The 24,759-nt window shown below is 35.9% G+C and overlaps 1 protein-coding gene across 9 annotated transcripts in view; it reads right to left on the bottom strand.

Moving 5' to 3' along the window:
* stard8 (StAR related lipid transfer domain containing 8) overlaps positions 1–24,176 on the bottom strand; it is an 88,323-nt gene extending 64,147 nt beyond the window's left edge. For 3 of the 9 annotated variants that reach the window (XR_015490303.1, XR_015490304.1, XM_087252107.1), the window contains exon 1: positions 16,220–16,580. Coding sequence is in view for 6 of the 9 variants with exons in the window: in XM_087252107.1 (XP_087108233.1) it covers positions 16,220–16,334 (115 nt within the window). In the remaining 3 variants the exon portion in view is untranslated. 9 annotated transcript variants of the gene reach the window in all.
* Positions 24,177–24,759: the final 583 nt, after the last annotated feature.

The raw sequence follows: 24,759 nt of genomic DNA, 5'->3' as shown, positions 1-24,759 counted from the left end.
CGTAACCGTAGCAAAACTTATGCGTTTTCAAACTAAAACGCACTAGTGTAAATGGGGCCTCAGACTCAGATGGTGGGGATGCTACAAGATCTGTCCAATATGAATGCAACTTTTGTTGGAAATATGTGTGGACATTGCATAAGGTTTTCAAATCAATGACAACAAAAATGTAAACAGTAAAAGGGAAAGATGACTCTAAATATGGTCATCTGAGATGGTTTCCACTGTCCAAAGTACCAAAATAGCAAACCTTTGTACAACTTTTTTGGAAAGCTTTCATAAGAGTACCTTGCACCAAATAGGAGTGATGCTGAATGCCATAGAATTCTCACTTGCATCGGAAAGAACAACACAGCTAAGACATGACACCAACCAAGCAATGAACCTTGGTCGACCAGAGATTATTTTCTTCTTGGGTTTAGCAAACATATGCCAGAAAGCAAGAACAACATTTGTTGTATGTTCTCCATTGTGGTTTATAGCAGGGGTTGCCAAAAATTTAGCCCACGACCCCCAAAATAATGTGGTTATAAATATACAAACATTGCACACACAGTAATAGGCCTATGTAAACATGAACATAAAGACAACACAAAAAAAATTTAAAACATCCATTTTCCGCTAACATTTATATGCTGTTGAGCGTGTTATTAAATACCGATGATTTGCATTCACATGCTGAACAGAAGTGACAGTAATTGGCCGTGAAGCTCATCAGTTCACTACACTTCACCACTGTTTACGGAGGGCAAACACAGATACAGAAACACTAGAGAGCTTTAAAGCTGCAAAGATCAGCTGGTCTGTCTATGAGCTGACATACGAACGAACAGATCTTTGCGGCTTTGACAACACTAATGCAGTGTAGTTAGCTACTACTGCTGCAAACAGACAAGCATCACAAAAAAAAGGCTTTGAGTGTTGGAATTTTTTTTATTATGTAAACAAAATCTTGGGTGTTTTATGGTTATATTTACAAGCTCTTTTTCTGCCTCCATAAGCTCTTTTTTTGTGAGATTTTTTGTAGAAACCCAAAATAACGTTTACCAAATAGCACAGCTGTTCTATAATGTCACATTCATAGGAAAGATTTCTGTAATCAGTCAGTCAAAAACTAAATTTAGGTACAATAGTCAAAAGTGATTTGACTAGGCCACTCATGAGATCTTCTGCCATATTTCTCAATGTGCTTGAATACATTTCTGGAAATTCTATGACATCTTTGTGTTGCTGATGAAAGTGAAAGGTCAGAGTACATTTCTCAAAAGTCACAGTGTTTCCTGATGAGTGGCTGAACTTGTCAGTGGAGCCTCTGTGTGTTTCTGAAAAGTCTCTGTGTTTCAAAAGACTCTGCATTTTGAAGAGTGTCTGTGCATTTCTGAAGAGACCCTGTGTTCTTCAGAAGAGTTTGAGTCGCCACCACCCTTTTCACAGGGCATCACTATGTTTCAGAAGAACATAAGTGGATCTGCTGGCGATTTCCGAATAGTTTTGTTACATGCACAGCACATACCTCATTCTGAGAAACAGATCACATCCACACATGCTGTAAAGTAAAAGTCTACACAGAAGTTAGGATTACGCCATCCTAGACATGTAGGACTGACTTTCTTCTGAGAAACATGAAATATACATTACGAAATGTTTGTTTTTTTTTATATATAAACACATGCCATGTGGCAGACAGCAATAAACTTCATTGGTTCTCATGTGTCAAGCAAGTTTGATATATCTTCTGGGTCCAAATTTGAATGACGCAATGGTTGGCTGATCAATGTTCATATGTGAATACAAGGGTAAATAACATGGGTTCATCTAACATAATTTTGATTCTGGATTAAGGAAGATGATCCAAGATATCTAACATTTGGATTTAATTGCTCTTTAAGGATGTTTTGAAGTGTCAAGGTTTAGGGTCTTTCAATCAAGGGGTCAAAAATGTGAATCTTCATTTCTATTCTGAAGACTAATACTGCTTGAAAAGACATTGCTGTGTCTAAATGATTACAATTTTTTTTTTTTATTCTGAGGTGAATTATCACTTTAACAAACTTCCTGCTTTATTTCAAAGTCAGTTTAAGAAGACCAGATTTGGGTGCAAGAAATTAAAAGGCCTTTAAATTGAAACATCTGCTGTATGAATAAATAAATAGCATCTGTGAAATGTGTGTGTGGGGAAGGAAATGTTTTCAGTGCTCTAGCTGAGTGTATGTGTGTGTGTGTGTTTGGCTGAATACAGCTCATTGTTCTTTGCGGTTCTTTGGCTTCTACCCACAATCCCATAGTCCACCTCCACTTACCCCAATTACACTTCTTTTCTTTACCAATCCTGTTTATGCCTCTCTTTTCTCCTTACACTTCTCCTCTCATTCACCCAACAAACAAACAAATGTAAGATTAGCATTTTCTCTCTCATTGACATCAAGTTCAGAGTTCAAAGGTCAAATTCTCACAAAATCCTGTGTGTCATAAGCAGTGGTGTGTTTCTGTACCAGTTAGTTCAAAAGAAAGCCATTAAACACAGTTACAACCAACACACACACACACACACACACACGTTTGGTCTTACATGGTTGAAGAGTGCTACATATTTTGGGATTAAAGTGTCAGGAAAAACTTTCCAATAATCCTTAATGTTTTTAAAAATGAGGCTGTGGACAACCAGGGTCCACTAGAGGGTGCTAGGGGGTCCACAGGAAGTTCCAGAGAAAATTAGCATTTTAAAAATTATTATATTGGTAATATTTTTTAAAAAATGTAGTTAACATATTTTGGCAGCGTTACAATTGGTCAGGCATTATTACTTAATTTTACAGTCAACATTTATCTTTCTTTCTTTCTTTATCCATTTAAAAAGTATTTTGAAGGCAGGTTTCTCTTACATTTTCTCAAAGTAATATTTTACACATTTCAAATCACAAATCAAGATCATATATGGAGTCCAGAGCATACAAACCTAAGCTATATATCTGTGAAAGTAAATAAATTAAAAATATAATATTAATACAATAAAGACAAGGTAAAAATCAGGATTGAAACATTTCACAAGAATCACAACTATTAAAACGTTTTCAGACTATTTCATAATTTCAATAATTCAAACAGATCTGACAATAAAAAGACATGGTAATGTAAAAAGAATTCCAATAGTCTACACAATGACTTTCACAGGACATTTTAAAATGAGGGCCTTCATATGAAGGTCATCTTAAATGGAAATCTGTAGCGTCAAATTTTTAAAAAAGCGTGTATGAAATATAAGGTCTAATACCAATCATTAGAAACGATTTCAATCTCTCCATTTCTCAGCTCTAAATCAAATCACACAGTTACAGCAAGCAGGCCATCTACCCAGAGGCACTTAGTATGGAGCCTGCGGGCAGATCCACTGAAGAATCAAGTAAGGTTAAGACTCACCATGACCCTTTCGGAGCTGTTTGGATGACCTCTCCATCCTAATCACTTAAAGTCCACTGGTCCAACATTATGTATTAGCATTCAGACGAGTATCTGCCACAGCCATTCAAACACCTACAATCTTCTAAAGTTCAGCATATAATCTCACATTTCCATAAGGTCCAACCGGGAAAGCAGTTTTTATCCAAACAAAGCCATAGCAAAGAGTCCCGTTTAACCAAATCGTCTCTGAGGAAAGTGGAGTGGGATCTGATTTACTGTGGTGGCGATATCCTGAGGGGGAGAGGGGGGTGGGTGTTCGTCCCTTCCTGCCCACCATCCCACCCATTTACACCATCTGGTTCCTGAGACCAAATGTTCGGCCCTCAAAAACTCCTCCTCCACGTACCACACTACAGTTTGTGCACTTGTGTGCCTCAACATGCTAAGCGTGTAAAGTGCCGTAATCCAGACAGTCTGTCATTAGCCTTATTAGGGCTGTGTGTTAGACCCTGAGGGATTGTTAGGGCCTTCATGAAGTTATTAAACAGATTGAAGTATAACACTGCACCAGTATAAAGCCCAACAACACACCTGCGACCCTTAAATTAAATGGATGTGTGCATGTGTGTTGAGGTGAAAAACTGTGCCGAAAGTAGGGTTATGTGCATTTGTTTGTGTAATACTGAAAACATGAATTAAACCTGTATTTTACCTGTATTTGAATGCAAGTATATATGTTTGGGTTAATTATGCTATTGGCTAATTTATTTAAATTCTCATGACATAATTTTTACAAAAAAAAAAAATTATTAAAACGAAATAAATAAATAAATCGCTCTATTTTTAGAAAAAGTGTTTGCCCCCAAAAAAGAATATCCATTACATCACATTGACATGAGCCAACTATATCATATGCAAAAGAATATCGTAATAATCCAACAGCCTAGTGGTGAAGAGTGTCAACATATAGCATAAGGTGCTCACAGTGACCAGAGTTTGATTCCCGGCTTAAGGTCCTTTGCCGATCTTTAAAACTCCTCAGACAGATAAGCTATATCTCTCAACTTAAATTAAATGGAAAAGAAAGCTGCACTTCCCACCTCCTTTATTCAGCCACAACGTCTTCTGGGACACTTCTCGAGCAAGTTTTGTGCTAAAGTCTGCATCGATGCATTCTAGATATCAAGAACACATCTGAGAACTTTCACGCATTCTCCTTTCTTACGGTCTTAAGTTTTGGAACTGAAATTTGGCAGCTGATGATGACGTTACACGAGAACGCAAGATTGCTGAAGAACGCATATTAAGAAACAGCCCAAGTCTTCAACACCATCAACGAAAGATCATAAAAAGTTTTCCAATTATAGTTTTAAAAATAAAGGTTGTAGATCTACATCGCCTTTTTAACTTGGGTTTGGTTTTTCAGAAGCATGACTTGGCTATGTAATGATGCAAGCGTGTACAGCATTAAACAACAATTACGTAATGACCAATTTTACTTATAAACATTTTTAAATTATGCAGCAGTTTTGAAGAAATTGCCTAAAAAGTAGTTCCAGCATCCAGCTGGTACTTGATCAATTATGATTTGATCAAAGACCATCTGTACAGTCATTTCCTGTTCCCTGGGATCTGCTGTATTTCCTTATGTCCTGGGAGAGCAAGGAGATAGGAAAGGAGTGGTGAAGGAGAGGGGGAAGGACAGTCAGTTCAGGAAACAAGGGATCAGACAGGAAAGCACAAAGGAAAATGTCACGGCACGAAAAGGGTGTGGCGTTGTCATACACGCATCACTTCCTTCTCGATGGGCTTCTTTGATGTCTATCAGAAAACAGACATGCACAACGCACACAAACAAACACATGCTGGTACACCTCAGATACAGAAAGATAGGGAGCGGGACAAAAGTGAAACAGAGCATGAGAGAGACCGACAGACGATCTAATCGAAAAGAGGAAATGAATGACAGCGAGTGACAGAGCTTTGACCTCACATTCCCAAAGACTGAAGACACTAAACTGCTCTGAAGTCTGACATCAAATGTGAAAGGTAACATCAGCTCGATAATCTGACAAACAGAGCGGAAGATTGCTGGGACGAGCTTTGTCTCACTTAAACTCACTTTACATGCGTCCACCTTGGGGATGCAGCGATTAATCCATTTCAATCCATTTATTAGCCACCCTTTAATTGATCAGTTAATCAATTACAAAGCCGTGCAATACTTCTGTTGCACAATTGCAATAGTTTCTTTTGCACAGAATAGAGCTATTATAATTTGCGCAACAAGTTATGCAATCAGTGCATAAGCATTAAAGACCAAATGAAATTAAAATAAAGTTGTTTAGATGCAAGCATCAGTATTTTTAGTTTTGTGTTAGTTTAGTATTGTTATCAAATACTCTCTAGTGTCTGACTTGCCTCGCCCCCTTTAAGACACTTTTCATTTGACGCACTTGAGCTCAACCACTCTCACTGGCAGAGCGAGTGATACAACAAAATGGCTGTTTTTAAAAAGGGGGAGGGGCTACACTATGTCCTACTAGGTTTTGGTAGAGATTACGACAAACATGGGACCTTTACGTTTTTGAGTTTAAAAAAGGCACTTTTTTGGCCTGGTTCTCAATGGAGAGATATTGCTTGGTCCTCACAATGTTTATGACACCGCTATCTTGTCATTCATATATATAACGCTGTTATAAAATATATTAAAAACATATAAAAAGCTGTTTTCTGGCTTTTGCTTTCTTTTTCTTAATAGGTGAATTGTTATGAGCAGGTGTGGCTAACCCCATGGCTTATTTAAAGAGCTGCAAAGATGTGTTCAGGACTGATTTGGAGGACCATTTCTGTTTGACTTTCTTTGGCTTACCCATCGCTCATATTATTTTACTTTATTTTGGTATTTGCTCTTATGTTATTTGTTGTTTTGAATGTTATATGTTATGTTTTGTTAGACATTTAATATACTTATAGGTTATTTTGACACACCTTTGCACTTTATTTTTAAATAAATAAATCTTTATATATATTTTTTTCAATTTGGTTTGGTTCCCTTCATTTGTTGCATGCTTGAGCCAGCATGTAACAATATACATCAGGGCTCAACAACAAGGACTGCCCGATGGCCCAGGGCCAGCGTGAGAGATGCTCGGGACCGTAGACAGAATGGTGGCTGGCCCGATCGGGGCAGTGCTGCCTTGTCACTAAATTTAAATAGACGGCAACATGACCGTAACATCAAATTATGAGGCTAAAAGAAAACGTCTGTTTCTAACGTTGTGGAAACATTCAAATGAGTACAGCATGAAAAAAAAAATTGAAGTGATGTTTTGCATAGTTTGTCGTCACTTTTAAGTCAGCCACCATTTGTTTTGGAAAAAAATGAGCATTTTCCATACTGCTATGTTTTACTGCTAAATATTTGAACATTTTTCAAACATTTAAATTCTGCATTCACATACATTATTTCGTGACACGTTATTTAATATATGTGGCTAATAAAAAGCAATTAACTTTTTTTTTTTTTTTGCGGGGCCAGTGAAAATTTTGGCAGGGCAAGTAAAAATCTGAACCACTGGTCCAATCAGGCCAGTTGAAAAAATCCTTAGCAATGACCCTGTACATAAACGTAATTTTGAAATATAAGTTGTATTGGATATTATTTGACATTTTGTATCTGCGCAATCTAAACAAGAACTTGTATTTTAAATATATGATTTGCATTTATTAGGCTTCTATATGTGGAAGCACACGATTTGGTTTAATTTTGGTTTAAAAAAAGAAGTTTTGTTTGCAGCCTGATAACGCTAATTGGTACATATGTCTATTTATCATGCTTGTGATGTAAAAGTTCAAATGAACGAGAAGAGAGTTGTTGTTGTTTTTTTTGCTGAAGTTATACAAAAAAAATTGATTAAATTTCTCTCTTCTTATAGTGTGTCAGTGTCAGAAAATCAAGTTATTAAACACTTTGACAAGGAGCCTTTGACTCCTTGTTTTGTTTCAAAAGAATGTGTAAAGCTAGCTAATTTTCAATTCCAGAGATGTGGCCCTTGCTTTTTCTGATTTATTTTCGCAGTGCTGTATTTTTTTAAGGCAGCTATTATGTTGAGGTCAAAGTTAGTTATTTTTTTAATACTTAGATAAAAAAAAGTTAAGTAGAAGAAAAGCACAAAATTAAAATGCTTTTGTGATATAGTTGAGCAAAAGAACCTTTCAGTTAGAGGTCTAGCAGCCTTTGTCCCGAATAGACGAAGACTAATTTTTTCAGAGTTTAAGCATGACTTACGTTTAAGTCAAAACTCATTTTCACTTTTTTAATTCCAAAGAGAAAAATTGACTTTTGCTCGTTTTTAGTATTATTTGGTGCTGTATTATTTGATTACTTAGCAGCAATACATAACACTTTAAAATAAAAGATGTTTCCATGTGATTTTTTTTAAACTAAAAATTACTGTGAAACTAATTAATGTATGATAACCGTGATAACTGTGATTATTCATCGTACCAACAAAATTCTATTTTTGCAGAACTAGTACACCTATACCTAAACTGAGCATTATCAGCACACACAGACATACTGTTACACACAGCATTTACACTTCAAACACAAACCCAGCCTGACTAACAGACACGCACAAAAATCTAGCAAGAAAGCTGGAGGAAAAAAAAAAAAAAGTCAAAAGGTGCTTCAAACACAGATTGCTTCAAACGTGTGTGAGCTTTCTTGTGTGCATTGTTAAGCAGTATGCCTTTAAAACTTTAAGCCAGAAGATTTACTCTGGGTAAAATGATCTAACATAAATGGGAACAATTAAAAATCTACATGCACTAAACCAATATTAGGGCTGACCAACACAAATAGTTAATACTTTTAACTATTTTACATACAATTTGCTTCTTGACTAATTAAATGAAAGTGCAAAATCAATCTCTTGACATTAGATGGCATTGATAGAAAAGCAAAAATATCATGGTTACCTCTGCAGTTAAAGAACTGTTACAATTTCTGTCACAAGAAAATCATTAGAATATCTTAATCAATTTAATATATGCGTATACCACTATAAAATAAACCACAACAATTTAAAAGAAAGAACTTTACCTTTAATTTACATCAATATTTGGTAAGTCAATTATGAAAATGAATTAAAAAATAAAGGACTATTTTATATATTTTATATATTATATAAAATATACAATTCATCTTGAGAAAAAAAAAAGCTTTCTTTTACAGCTGTAAACAAAAAATATGACTCAAATCTGAACACTCACTATCACCCACAATCAGAAAAAAGCTAACATCAAATATGCAAGTGTGTGGTCGGTCTAATCACTGGCCTATTTAGTCTAGAGATCTCCAGGAACAGCTGTTACTTAAATACTTCTCTTAAAGTCAGAAAGTATAGCGCACGCACGCACGCACGCACGCACGCACGCACGCACGCACGCACGCACACACACACACACACACACACACACACGAGTAAGATGATTGAGACCTTTCTTTAACAAGGACTCAGAAATTCTGCTTACACAGAAGATATATAACAGAAACGAGTAGAACGAAAATAAAACAAAACGATAATCAACTTCCTCTTGCCGTAAAGCCCACAAGCCATTGCTTGTTTGCTTTGTACTGTCATGCCCTTTTTTACGTCAGCTTGTGTTGTGATATGCAGCTTGCGCTAGACTACTTGCAGCCAGAACTGAAAAGCAGTGGTTTCCTCTGTGGCATTTTACAGCTGTCTGGAAACAGATGACAAACGTTTGCCTTGGCAAAAATCAACATCATCAAACGCACAGATATCCTCAAATGTGCCGGAGACGATCAGAGTGTCATTTTTTTTTATATGGCATTGCAGTCCAGACCACCGAGAGCTCTTCAGACCAATGTGACTGACCACATATCGACCCGACAGGTCAAGATCCAGCTAGAATCTCATTCACCCAAGATCACGTGTCACTGTTTGACTTCATATCACCTCCAAACATTTACAGGAACATAATCAGAACCGCGTTTGACATCACCATTAATCAATTCTCTGAAATTATTAAAAAGAGAAGGAGTCTTAAAGAAGCAACTTTTTTTTTAAACTTAATGATATGTGACCGGACCTGTCAAAATGACTCAGAAATTGCACCCTTCTTTGTTAAGATACAGGCTGATATTGAAAAAAATAAAATAAAATAAATAAATAAATAAAATAAAAATAAATTACAGATCAAATATTAAATAATTTCGCTAAGTTTTGTAGTCCGAATCATTGAGTAAGGATATTTAAATGACTCTTTCCACTGATACCAAAATCTCAATTTTTAAAATTAATCAGGTCACATATTATAATGAAAAGACACTATAACATTTAAAATATATATAGCTTTTTTTGAGCAAAGTTTCATCAAGGTTGCATTTCCATTGGTTCAAATATGCAGCATAACAGTAATGTTGCAATCAGGCCCGGATTGGCTAATCGGGAGGACCGGGAGAATTCCCGGTGGGCCGGTCCGTTTTTTGGCCGCGAGGGCCGGTGTCCCTAGCTGCAGAATCTGTTGCTCTCAGCAGTCACACTTTTTAAATTTATTTATTTACTTGACCACAGCCTTTTTATTCATTATTTTACTTTCCTTTCTGAACACAGCTATTCTGGTCCAGCGGTTAGCACGTTAGATTAAGAGGCTGCGGACCCGGGTTCGATCCTCGTTGGAGTAACTTATCGTTTTCATTTTTATTGTTAAGACATATAATACTGTTAGGGTTGTTGAACATTTGAAGTTCTAAAGCAGCTGTTTTCTCAAAAAAAAACGTGATAGTGTCATTAGAAACTGATTTGGAAATGACCTTATTTTAATATAGTCAGTCGTGAACTGAGGTGGGCCAGTCTGAGGCTTGAAACTCCAGGGCTGAAAAGGAGTCCCACTCCGGCCCTGGTTGCAATATCACTACAAATTAAAACTCTTTATGATTGAATCAATTTTAAAATTAGCGTGAAATCTTAATTTACTTTTCTTATTTTGTATCTGTGCAGTTGAATATTTTGTAAAAATTGATTTGCTTCCATAATATTTAATCAAATACCACATTACTAATATGGGTAAATAAAATACATTTTGGTTGTTTTACTAATTTCATATTTTAACAGCTTTGATTAAAGGTCTTCCAGCATTCCTTTGAGGGTGCTTCTAGCACCCCTGTAGAGCCAGGGCTGAAAGACCAATTAGAGCTGTTGAACCCCTGTTGAAGACCCCTGATCTAGAAAATCATTCGGAGAAAACAACCAAATTAAAACAGCTTTAAAAAATGAAAATAAAGCAAAGATTGTACAGAATTTGACTAATTTATTTAATAAGACGTGCACTGGCCTTAAACCAACCCAGTGTAACCTCAATTATTTTTTTAACAACATTAGGCCTGTCGCAATAATGAATATATCAACATGTTGTGCAATGGATGGACATGAACTCATTTCATTTGGCTGATGCAATTTATTGCTCATTATGTTTACATAAAAATCAGTCCCCAACATTATCGCTGATTGTGCAGCCTCTGTCATCTCATCTAATCTCTGTTGGAAGTGTCAGCAAACTCAAGTAACTTCTTCAGAAACCATAACAGTTGAAGAAAAGGGTGAATTTTCACATTTATTATGAAAACTGATGATTTAGAAGTTGTTGTTTAAGTGAGCTTCAGTTTGCAGTCCACTTGCGCAAAGTGCAAAAAGGCCCATGTTCATTTGAAAAAGAAAATTTACATTCTACATCACCACTGTCAAAGTTTATATTAGGACATTTACTTTAACATCAAATTACACCACAGCAGCATGAGCTGCGTGTGTTTATTCACTTATACTGCATGTTGCATGTCTTTGGGGGAAACAAGAACATGGGGAGAACATGCCAACACAGATATGCAAACTGGCCTAGTCAGGACTTGAAACAGTGACCCTCTTGCTGTGAGGCAACAGTGCTAACCACTGAGCCACCATGCAACCCCTTTTAAGTTGTCTCTGTTTGAATTTTTATGCTGCTGCTGCATAATCAGTGCCATAAATCATAATAATAATAATAATAATAATAATACTTTGTGTAATAATATTAATCCAACACAAAATATACACACAGCAATTAGCATAGCAAAAATAATGATTGTAAAAGGGCCAAGTGATCCCAAGCTGGACAACATTTGGAAACCGTAAATCATTACACTTGGGATGCAATCCAAATCAGTGCCAGTTACAAATAAACAGTTACATTTGGGTAATAAATATAAACCAGTCAAAGCAGCAGCCTTTTGTCTCTTTAATACTGTAAATGGGTAAAAGAAAACTTGGAACCCTCCCTGAAACTGTTTTTTTTTTTTTCTAGAACCATGTGACCATGTGTACTTTTTATGAGGCAACACTGGATTTCCAAGCTTGTGTCCTCTCAGCTGACATATTGCAGAGGTCAATACAGTACGTTAACACCTGACAAACAACTGAACAGAAAAACCTCAAGAGACAGGCCAAAACCCACATCCACAAGCTCAAACCAATAAGCCACACAGCACATATGACATCCTTACTGCCTGCACTCAAAAGACTCATATCATGCCTTCCTCTTTGCAAATGCTTATAGATTCTAATTTCCCAACAATTGCTTTAGGTTTATTTGTACATGGCCGAGTATCATACTCGTGTTTGAAAGAAACACAACAAGAGATGCTATTACATACACTCAACCAAAGCTCATACATTTAGCTCACAATAAATTGAACACCAAATAAATATAATTTTACACTAAGGGTGTCACGATCCACCAAGTCCTCGATTCGATTACATTTTCGATTCTAAAGGCACGATTCGATTCGATTTTCGATTATGAATAATTAATTAATTAATGACCAATTAATTATTTGTAGCCTACCGTTTAAACTACCTGACCTGCATGGTCTTTGTTTTACCCATAAACAAATCATACAGTAAATGAATAAAGGCAAGATACAGACATAATTACCACCTGTCAATCACTTTTTCTGCGGGACTCGTGAATAGGCAGTGATCTGTGTCGTTATAATGGCGTCGGTAAAAAAGACGCACAACCAACAGGAACCAGTCAACAGTATCTGAGGTGTTTGCAAAAATGACCAAGTACAAGTGAGTGAAAGACTGAAGCAGTCCTCTGACAGGTGATGTGCATTTTCAGAGGCAGAGAGGAAGGAGGGCTGCTCAGAAATGCCACACGCAACTGTGGATGTCAAACCGTTGTCGTTCTAAAATGCCATTTAAAAACAAAGACAGTGTAAACAGGGCCTGAGCGTGTACTTTTCGCGAGCGGATTTGCAACGGGGGCAGGCGGAGGATCGCGATGCCGGTGTTGTCTATCAGACGAACCGTACGTAATACGTACATAGCAGAGCTTGTAAAACTGTGTTTTGTTTTTTTTTGTCGACAACACGAACGTTGTAAACATAACTCACTGGAAATCCAAAATGCTTAAACACCGGCGACTTCATTAAAAGAGGAGAGGGTTTAAGTTCTCTCAACAGGTCTCCTGCTTCTGCAGTTTAACAAGCACTTCAACAAGCCTGTTTTTTTTTCCCGCTTGGCAAGCCAAGCTGACATGGGGGCGTGGCAGCATCGACGATTCTATTTTTTGATTTGATAATCGAAATTGAGCGTAAATTTCGATCGATTTCGAAATCGTGACACCCCTATTTCACACTCATTTTAGTTTCAGAATGTTGACACCTTTAAACACCTGCTTTTTTTTTCAACACATTTCCCAATCCCACCTCCCTTATTTCATGGTGCTATACAATCTTATCACAAAAGGCAAAATAAAAAAAATAAAAAAACAGCAAGAGCATAATTTTTTTTAAATGGCTTATAATGCGCTCATCACATGCTTATTATAAGCTCAAACAAACCACATAAAAGTGGAAATGCAAATTCTCCGTAAAAGCAGCTGACTTCTAAAATTCCGTAAAGCCGAAATAACTTTAAAAATGAAAAGCACAGCCATGTCCTCTGGGGGCAAACAATTCAACATGATAAAAGAAGACAAGACAACTGTTCCTAAGGACAGACAGTGCATTTTCAAAATGGGTTAATTAAGCCAAGTGGAAAACTCATTAAGATAATAACAGTCTCTATGGAAATGGAAACCTCACACTGTCATGTTTTGTAGTGAGATCAGCAAAAAGTTGACGCATAAATCAAAAATATGTAGGGTTTTTAAAAAGACCAAACATGAGAACATGTACATGCCAGTTATGCTAACTGAGAGCAATTTAGATTCTTTTACTATCAGCTTTGTGGGCAACCAAAGGTGATAATTAGAAGCGCTATTAATGTGCATTCAGTAAGACAGGCTGCATCTCAAATTTTACCGAGGTAAAACACAAGCTCGGGCAGCAGCTATAGACCATCACATCAAAACCCAGATAATTAATTTGCCACTAGCTCCCCTGTGGTGTTCTCGTGGCATTTTATAATAGGCTGTTTTTATTTATTTTTATGAAATCAATAATGTCTGTGGGTAACATAACTGAAATTAACTAGATAAAGTTTGTATTTTATTGCCATTTTAGTTTCTCGGGCATGTCAAAACTAGATTATTTTTCATAAATATTACTTTTCTATAATCATAAATCAATTATAACATTACAAACACATCAACAGCAATAAATAATACATAAGATTAAAAAAAATCTCAAACAGTTTAAGGTTCACTTTTGATTCAAATTCTGACATTTTTGAAGAATTCACAAATAAAAATATTTCTTTTAAAACCTCTCCAGATAAAAATTATTGTCTGATAACTAGGGCTGTGTGATATTGGGTGAAAAAATGGCATTTTGGTTTTTATGATAAATAGTGATATGGATAATTTCACAAGATAACTATTTTGAAGAAAAATAAACACAATTTTACATAGATTGTGATGATTTTGAAGGGAAGTGCATCTGCATAAAATATACAATATAGAACAATAAACAAAATAATATAATTTAAAGTACAGATGAAAACTTAAATATAGAATCTAATAAAATGTTTTTTAAAAAGTGTCTTCTTTTAATTAATATATAATTTATAAATTTTTCTTCATTGTTATATAATTTATATAGTTTACCTTCTATTTATAAATGTATAAGCAAACTGATTGAAAAAAAAATTGTTAAAACAGAAAATATTATAATCTAATCCTAATAGTTTAAATTAACTTGAAATCTCTATCTTGCAATGGTACTACTGCAGATTCGCACATTGCGATGTCAATGCTGAAACGATATACTGTGCAGCACTACTGACAACATTAAATGAGGCATTACAAAAATATACGTTTAACAGTTTGGTTTCTATTGCAATATTGACAGTTTAGGAAGAAAGACACTTGAAATTTCAGTAGAGGAGGTCCAGATGTTTTACACATTGGTAGTCGAGGAACAGACCCTCATTTCAGAATGAAAAAGAACAGAAATGAAAATGATGATGTCACAGCAGGCGCAACTATAGTGATTTAAAACTACTAAACTGCAGTGAAAATGCCAAGCAAATGAAAAAGCATTTTTATAAGTGTTCTTGACAGATAATGTTGTTTTTACTTATGGCATTTAACATCTATCAAGAAGTGTTTGACATTTCAGCATTTCATCATTCAAAAACGAACAAGTCTTGGCCATGCATGCTCAAAAACTGTTGCTCACATAAACTTTAGAGGGTGGGTGGGATTATAATAATATAATAGTTGTGCCGCCTGTCATGTTTGTAGGCACAGTGCAAAAAAATGAGAGAAGTATTATTGGTGCAGCAGTCTATAAAAATAGCTGTAAATGAGGCACCCAGGTATAATCACATCAATGGTCATTTGAAAAATAATCACATGGGCCTTAAAATTCACCTTACCATATGTGGGTTTAATCTTGGCTAAATTTAAAAATGTATCAATTAATATTGACCACACATCTGGCTTCACTCATAATTGGAAACACCCATTAAAAAAAACAATAGGAGCCATTGGCAAATAAAGTATTCCAAGTTCTGACGTCACGAGGAATCACTCTATTTAGGTAGCACCTTATGTTTTGAGACACGTCCGTTGAGCAGACCTAAATGCTAGAGTGGTGTAAACTGATCTTTCACTGCTTCTCTCACACCTAGCTCTCCAAACATGAACTTTCCACAGTCGCGTGCGTGTGGTGCTTGCTGCTGGCCTCCAACAGATGAATAGATCTCTTATTTCAGCTGCGTGTAAAAACGTGGCAGCGCGTGCACACTCAAACAACTTAACCGTATTTTTTTAACGTCTTTCCACTGACATGTTACAGTGGTAACCACAGTTTCCATTAACGTTAAAGCTCTACACGTTTCGTTTCTACTAAAAACTCTCATTAGTCTCTTAAATAATGTTGGGAATTAATTATTAAATAATTCTAATGAAGGGTAATAAAACAGTAAAGTGTTCTACTGAATAATGGTAAACTTCCTTATGCAGAAGTTATTGAATAACTGTAACCATGCCATCAGCGAAACCATGGTTACCATGGTAAATGTCCGAGGGTTGTTTGGTTCATTAATGCACGAAGGAAACTTCGGGAGTCCGTTTCATTATTGCAAACCAGCTCCTGAAACTCTCAGATATCTGTTTTATAAAAGTTTCCTGATGGCTTTTTTCATAAAGTGACAAAAACTAATTTGTTGATAAACGAAACGCTACAGTAAAGAAAGCATTCAGACATTTGAACAGACTGTCGAGCTCGTTTGGAAGGTTATAACGCCAAACGGACTAGTTTCTTAAGAAAATCTCACAGCCTCCTCCAAACAGTGGCATAACTTACCCGCAAACTGCCGCTGTTTCGCCTTCCTCCGCAGTAAAGTCAGGGCTCTGAATGTAGATTCCCTGAGTTGTGAGGTTAGAGATCGCGACTGTTGGCCATTACAGTTTTTATCCATTTCCAAACTCCTTCGCCAACTCTCTCCTGACTTCTGAACCCAGCCTTTAACCCTGGACTTTTTCTTTCGGAGACTCCAGATGCGGGTACAGTCTTAATGCTGACACGGAGTAGTGTTTATTCATGCTGCTTTTTTCGGTGGCTGTTAACACTGTCGTTTCATTTCTTTAAAAGGAGACTCTAATTAAAAGGACTTTCCGTGAACGCTGCCTTGCAACCATTCAAACCGCGAAGCATCACGGGACATGCAGTCTCTGAACTTGTGCGTCTTTTAAGGGTAGTAGTTTCCGTTATGACGCCTAGTGGTCTTTTTTAAAACAGTGCTGAGCTGGTCATGCTTTACTGTGGGTCATTCATTCCTTGTGGTTCTTTGCAGTTTTATACTGGCTTTAAGCAATCTTCATTGACTCTGATGACTCACGTTTAATTTAAACATCAGGATTCATTTTAAAAGAGAAATTATTTAAATATAACCAGTGTTTGTTCAAAATAGGACAAATATTTAGCGTATTTGTTTCATGATTTGATGGAATTTAATTGTTTTATGATTAAATTATTTTTCTGTTGTATGTTTTATAATTTTCCATATGTGACCCTGAACCGCAACATCAATCATAAGTGTCTGTTTCCAATTTGCCTATATTATCTGAAGGCTGAAGAAATAATATTTTCATTAATTTATGGTTTGTTAGCATTAGACAAGATCTGTCTGAGAAAATGCATATTAATATTAACGTTGTTTAAATTAAGATATTAAAAATGCATAATAAAAATTGTGTTTTATATAATGTTGACCCATATACAATGTGTTTTTGGCTGTTGTCAAAAATATATGAGCGCAACACAAGCCTGATTTTGTGTTCCAGGGTCGCAGGGTGTAACAAAGTATTATTTTTAATATATATATATATATATATATATATATATATATATATATATATATATATATATATATATATATATATATATATATATATATATATATTAATGTATAAATACATTTTAATATTATATTAAAATACGTTTTAAAATTATAGAACACATATTATTATAATGATGTTTATAAGAGAATATGGTCTAAATATTGGTTTGATATATATCTTATTCTTCCTGATCAGAATTGTATTTAAAATCAAGTACATTTAATAGTTTTCTTCAATCTTAAAAAACCTCTTTTGCACAAAATCTTGCACAGTATTGTTTTGTCTGTATAGTCTGTCTTAGCATAAGTATTTATTTACAGTATATAGTTAGTAGTTAGATTACTGCTCTAGTATGTTAGATATGTATGGTTTAAAATAGCTCTTACGTCCAGAGTTGCGTTCGTATTAATGACTATATTTATTCATGTAGTAGCACTGTGGCTCTGCAAGAAGCAACATTTTCCATTGTATTTCCACACATGTAGCAGAATAACAATAAAGCTTGACTTAAACTTGACTTAAAGGTGCAGTAGGTGATTGTCTTCAGAATCGGTTTCTGATGTGCAGGTTGAAAGTCTCTTCACATGCAATAGTAATGAATAAAGTAAATGATCTAAATGTGTTTAAATGTATTTTAATTGTCTGGGTTAGGCATAAAACAAAAAATGTTCATCCAAATAAATATTGTTTGACCGACAATTCCAATAATTCTGATAAGTAGCCCAAACTGTCTGTCAACATGTAGATTTGTGCATCTGCGCACCCATTTACGCAGATCCGCTGTGTGCACGTGTACGCGTGCTGTGTTGACGTGCAGATGAGAGAGAGCAAAACAAACGCTGAATCAAAACTTTTGAAAATCCTGAATTATATTGGAGTTACTTTGTCTTGCTGGAGGAAGGACAACACTATAGCTGAAGTATTTATTTAAGACAGGTAATGTTCTGTTTTAAAACTATTTCAGTCACGCAATGCATTATGTAGATTTTGTTGTTACAAATGTGTTATATGCCAGAAGTGTTGTTCAGCTACTGAAATCTTCCGGCGAAAGACTAATGTGACTATTTTTAATTTCACAAGACATTTTACAACATCAATATAAATTTTTATTCAGTTTAACAACAAACACGCAGCTGTCCTCCCACAGCAAGAAGGTCACTAGTTCGAGCCTCGGCGGGCTCAGTTAGTGTTTCTGTGTGGAGTTCGCATGTTCTCCCTGTGTTCGCGTGGGTTTTCTCCGGGTTTCCCCCACAGTTCAAAGACATGCGCTAGGTGAATTGGGTAGGAATAAATTGTCCGTAGTGTATGAGTGTGAATGGATGTTTCCCAGAGATGGGTTGCAGCTGGAAGGGCATCAGCTGTGTAAAACATGTGCTGGATAAGTTGGCGGTTCATTCCACTGTGGTGACCCCAGATTAATAAAGGAACAAAGCTGAAAAGAAAATGAATAAATGAATGAATGAACAACAAAACATCAGTAAATAGAGCTATTCCGCCTATATCCTACTGAGGGGAAGTTGGTTTTATATTCACATTGGTTCATTTTTGGACAATGGCAACCTGTGACGCGCTTCTTATATGGTTTGCCATGCTACACTAAATATTCGCTCTGAAATAACATGCAAGTATGGCCTGCAGCCTGCCGGCCAACCACTAAGCTTACAGTAGTCGCTTTAGGACAAAGAGCACAAGAGATAGAGGCCAGCGATCCAAGTTTTGCTCGCAACACAACTGAAAGCGTGCTAAATATAATACAGTTTTCCATTCAGAATTGTTGTATTATAAAGTACTATAAAGTTTTCTAACTGGTAAATGGCATGATCTGGTGGGTTATCTACTGTCATGTTTAAGGTCCACGTTTGTGATTTCAGGAGGTGTGGCTTTGAACAGCAGGGGAAGGACTGTTTTTTCAAAGCTATTATGCTAACGGATAGCATTTTGGCAGATCACCTACTGCACCCTTAATTATATTTATTGATTTATTAATCACACCTGTTGTTTTAATAAGCATATTATGTTTCTTAATTATTTCACATAATATGCTTTCATTTTTTATATTTCTCCATTAAAGGTGGTTATATAAAAAAAATATACCTTTATTCATTTATTCATTTTCTTTTCAGCTTAGTTCTTTTATTAATCAGGGGCGTTACAGCGGAATGAACCCCCAACTTATTCAGCATATATTTTACGCAGCGGATGCCCTTCCAGCTATGACCCATCACTGGAAAACATCCATACACACTCATTTACACATTAGGACAATTTAGCCTACCAAATTCACCTTTATCACATGTTTTTTGACTTGTGGGGGAAATCGAAGCACCCGGAGGAAACCCACGCGAACACTGGGAGAACATGCAAAGTCCACACAGAAATGTCAACTGACCCAGCAGGGGCTCGAACCAGTGACCTCCTTGCTTTGATATGATACAAACTACACACTGCGCCACCGTGCTGCCCAAATTATACATTATATAATATTTAGTATTTCTGTTTGCATGCATTGACCTGATGCTGCTGACATTGAAGACTGATACTTCCCTTGCTTTGATCTGAATGACCATGAATATCCTAAGTAAATATCTCACACTTACAGTACAATGCTTGACCAGTGTGTGGCTAAATGAAGATCTTATCTGTAAATCAAGCATAACGACTGCTGGGAAGAACCATTCCTAACTATTCCTTTGTTCAATTGTTTAGAACAGTGACACAATGAAGCGATCAAATCAGAGATTAACCATTAAGAGGAAAGCCACTGAGATTATTAAAGAAATAAACTGTCACCCATGTGGGCTAAAGATGGCTCGTCCCTGTATAATTTACAGCAACCGCAACCACAAGCATTAGTCTATTTGCTGAGCTTGTTCGTTTGCAGGGACCTTTGCAAACTAGGATAAACTACAAACATTTATAAAACTCTAATTAAACCATAAGGTCCCGGCCGAACCTAAACATGGTATGCCCAAAAATATGGATGTTTGTTAGTCTGATCATCAATAAAACAATTAATCTCACTAATGTTTCAGTACATATAAGAAACTAACCAATCCACACTAATCAGAATCCACACAAAGTCATAATGTTTATTTCTGTTTCCATTTTTATATATAGCTTTAAGAGAGGACTCCTAAAAAGGCACGCATGAGGAAGCCCTGAGGCTCCCAGTCTGTGGTGAATAATTACACATTAGATATCTACCACCATGCCATCTGAGGTGTGTTATAAATAGTATGATCTACTTTCTATGCCACGTGATCCCAAGACTACCATTACTTTCCTAAAATGCAACTGGGTGACATGTACAGTAGATCACTGCATAGGGAGGGTAGAGGTCAAGGAGAATACAGAACAAGTAAAGCCTTGGAGAGTCTTTCACATCATCTACAGTACCTTGTTTATTTATTAGTGAGAGTAGACAGTACTATTGTGTAAAGTCTGTTTAAACCAAAAATTTCTATGGACTTTTGTGTTTTCCAGATGAAATTAAATATTCAACTGGTTTTATTTTAGAGATCCTCAATTTGAAAGTAATGTTAAGGGTCAGTTCACCTAAAACTGAAAATGTGTTCCAAACCATAGTGAGTTTGTTCTTCTTTTAAACAAAAGATACACTGAAGATTTATTGACATCCATACAGTTTTTTTTTTACTATTATGGAAATCACTGGTTACTGGTTTCCAACAAACTGGTTTGGAATGACAACAGATGTTTTTTTTTTGTCTGTTTTTTTTTTTTTTTTTGGGGGGGGGGGGGGGGGGGGTGGGGGTTGGGGGGGGATGATCTATCCCTTTAAGCAACCCAGGCTTATTGGACATATGTGCCCAGGGACACATTTTTGAGAGCTAAGAAATATATGCCAAGGACTATGCGTCTTTTTGCAGTTTTTGTTGTCACAAATCCAAAAGAGGCTGCCGTGTACATTTTTTACCATCTCAAATACCTTACTGAGTAAATCCGCCTGAGGCCACTGTGTACATTTTTACATAGCTTAAGTTCCTTCTCGTAAGCATCCTAAACCCAACCAATAGTGTTTCCAAAAGCAAACTAGTAGAAGTCCGTTGCATCCATTGCGGATGTATGCTTCTACTATGATGTCAAATTTTTCAGGAACCCTGCTCTGCTCCATGTCCCATACTGAGAAAAACAGTTCTTACAGTGTAAGTACTGCCCCATAGCATTCGTTTTACACACAAAATGTAGCCATATCAACAAGACATATTACTCTGTTCTTAAAAATGTATCCCTGGGCACATTTTCACATTGTGCTCCCTTTAAGGTTGTCTGCAAATGCCATTAAACCAAGATCAAGGAGGAATGCCATTCAAGAGCAAGTAAAATTTTCAAACAACGATCAAAGATTACAGATTACAAAGATTAAGTCTTTTTTCACCACCTAGGAATTTAAATGATTACATTTACATTTATGTGTTCACTTGATGCCCCATGCACTTTAAAAAAAAAGGGATGCTAAGTATTTATATTTTGACTTTATTATCAATAACCTTCCCTGACTATTTAAGTTGTTTTTAAAAGCATATAGACTAAATTTATGTAAGAGATTGCCAGAAGAAAAAAGAACATTTACAAGCAAAATATTCAATATTCAAGTAATATTCTAGCAAATATAAAAGCTTCATCTATGGTTTCCATTTGGTTGGAAATTGATTGTTTTGTAGGAACCATGAAAAAAAATGTTCCGGGAATGTTCAGTCTGGGAATGTTTGGTAACCAAAAATTACACTTCTCTGAACCTTGCAGGTCCTTTTTGTAGGAAGAGGCTTTTTCTCTTAGAGCCTAAGGGAGTTCAGTAAAGCTCTAGAGTGAACATTTGATTTACATAAAGGTTTTAATAAAAGTTCTTAATTTTAGTGTACATACAGCCCCTACAAAACAATGGCTTAATCTATGCCACAATTACCATGACAATGACACAACAAGGGAATCATTCGCGACTAAAAACTGAATCCACCCTGCATTAAAGGACAAACATATTTAAAGTGACAGAAGACACTACAGGGAAATTATTATAAACAAAATGTTGTTGTCTACAGAGGAGCACGCTTAGACATTGTTTTCATGGATAGGCCTTTACGAGGTTTTTCTAGGTGCTTTAGCAGCTGCCATAGTATAATGTGGTTACTGGCAAAGCCATTCAGCTGTAATAAAATCTTAAGATCTTACCTGATCTTTGGACACGACAGCAGGCCAGCTTCTGAAACATCAGGGAAAATGGTACAATCATATTTGATGTAATATAGCAACAATATAATTATGTTTGGCTTTCTCTGGACACTCTGCTGTGTGCCTCACATTTCTTTGGTTTAAAAACATAATAAGGATCTCTGAAATAAATTGTTTACACCACAAGTGCTATACAGAATTTGTTCAGCTGAAACTCAAGTCAAATTGTTTATGGCTTATATTTGGGATTTAGTTTTGAATACTTTCATTTAGCAAGGCCACAAAAAATTATCAAGAAAAGAACTTAAATATATAAAGTTACCAAAAATCTGTCAGTTTTAAATTATATTTAGTCAAGAATAAAATAAAAAACTAACCAGAACCAACACTTAAAAACATTTCAGCAAATGAGCATTTAAGAAAGATTTCTGAACAAAATGTGATGCTGATGACTGGAGTAATGATACAGAAGGTGCAGCTCTGTTAAGCCAGGAATAAATTAAACAAATTTAAAGTCAAATAGATCAATTAAATAATGTACTATTGTGAGATTTATACATATCCAAAATCTCATTCTCTGTTTTAAACAAGAACAGACATTGCATGAACGATGATGAAATTAAAATTGTGTTGAACTATTAAACTTTTACTTATTAAAGTTTCACATTAGAAATTGTGGTAACACATTTGTATTGGGAGAGGGACCAATTCTCACTATGAACTAGTGGCTTATTACCTGCCTATTAGTGAGATATTGGCTGTTTAATTCTTATTATAAATTGCACAATCTTATTCTACATTCCTTATCTAAACTCCACTACTACCTTAATAAGTGTTATTAACCTGCAAGATAGGAGTTCATTGAGCTAAAAGTGCATGCGTGTGTTTATGTGTGCGCCTCTGAATTCAAGTGTAATTCTCCAGTATTTTCAGTAGAACAGACATTCCACTGTATCCGAAGTCAGCAACGGAAAAATACTAAATATATCAGGATCTCTCACTTAGGAACGTTGTGATGTCATGGGATCTGCAGTGTATCCTATTGGCTGTAAAAGCGTGAAAGACTGCTTTTAAAACACGGTGCCCTTGGTAACAGATTTTTGGCCCACTCTCATCTCACTATGAGCAGCCAGTGAATGAGTTCAGTTTATTTCCTACGCCCACTGCACCACCCCAAACACTGATCACATACACATTGCAAAACCCTTCTCATAATTTAAAACACAATCATACCATTTTGAGCATTAAACAAAGTATTTCGGTGGTATGCTGATATATAATGATATAATATAACAGGGTATTTTCAAAAACGTGCAAAAATAACATCACAATAACTTTTATTAATCTTAACCCACATCAACAACAAAAACTTAAAGTAATTTTTTTTCTCAAATGGATCTGATCTTGACCGCTTTTAAATGTATACTTAGCTATTTGTGTGTGATTCTCTCTCTGTCTTACCTTGGCCTGATTGACGAGTGCTCTTAGACAGCTGACAAAAGCCATGTTCACAGGTACCCAGACTGAGGGTCAGGTTCAAGAGGTCGAGGCTGAACAGTCATGGAGGTTTGCTTTGGGAATCTGTGCAGATTAACGGCTCTTAGAGAATCTGATGGTCTGGTGTTCAGTGGCTGGAAGAAGCAGATATTGGGAGGGGCCACAAGGCCATATTTCAGCTGGCCAAGAGGAGAGATTCTCTGCATACCACTGCAGCTAGTGCTAAATGCTAATGCACAGCGGGAAAAGCATAGAAGCCCAGTCGAATGTGCTGTTAGAACAGACAGACATCACAGGGAATAAAACAATGTCTCAAACTTTAAAGTGATTACCAAAAGGCCATTTCTAAGCATGTATTTACTTCAGTAAACTACAAAAAAGAGATGCTAGTCAGAATACCATATCCATTTATTTATAAAACTGTAAACTTGTTGAAACGTAATACTTCAAAATGTTTCAGTAAAGTTACTAGGTTGTTTTGAGTGTAAGTTTATGTTAGTAATTCTTTGTGTTTGATAGCACCTCAGAAAACTGATTTCAGATAGACAGAACAGAGAGAGCTTTGGTTATAACAAACTGCTTACTAATTCTGCTGCTGTAGCCCATTCGCCTCAAGGTTGGACGTATTGTGGGTGTCAGTCAGCTTAAGTGCTGTTTCAAATGCAAAATTATTCCAGTCCACTGAAGCGTTTGCGCCCTGAAAACTTTTTACAACAAATATGAATACATTTATTTATATAGATGTCACTTTGTAAAAATAAGGTGTTTCCTACAATTAAACAACTTGAATGCACTGAGAGAAAAAAAAAAAGGTTTTAG

Source organism: Danio rerio, chromosome 5, assembly GCF_052040795.2.
Source record: "Danio rerio strain M-AB ecotype USA chromosome 5, GRCz13ab, whole genome shotgun sequence".
NCBI classification, from domain to species: Eukaryota; Metazoa; Chordata; class Actinopteri; order Cypriniformes; family Danionidae; genus Danio; species Danio rerio.
This window is presented reverse-complemented; position numbering and strand designations above follow the sequence as displayed.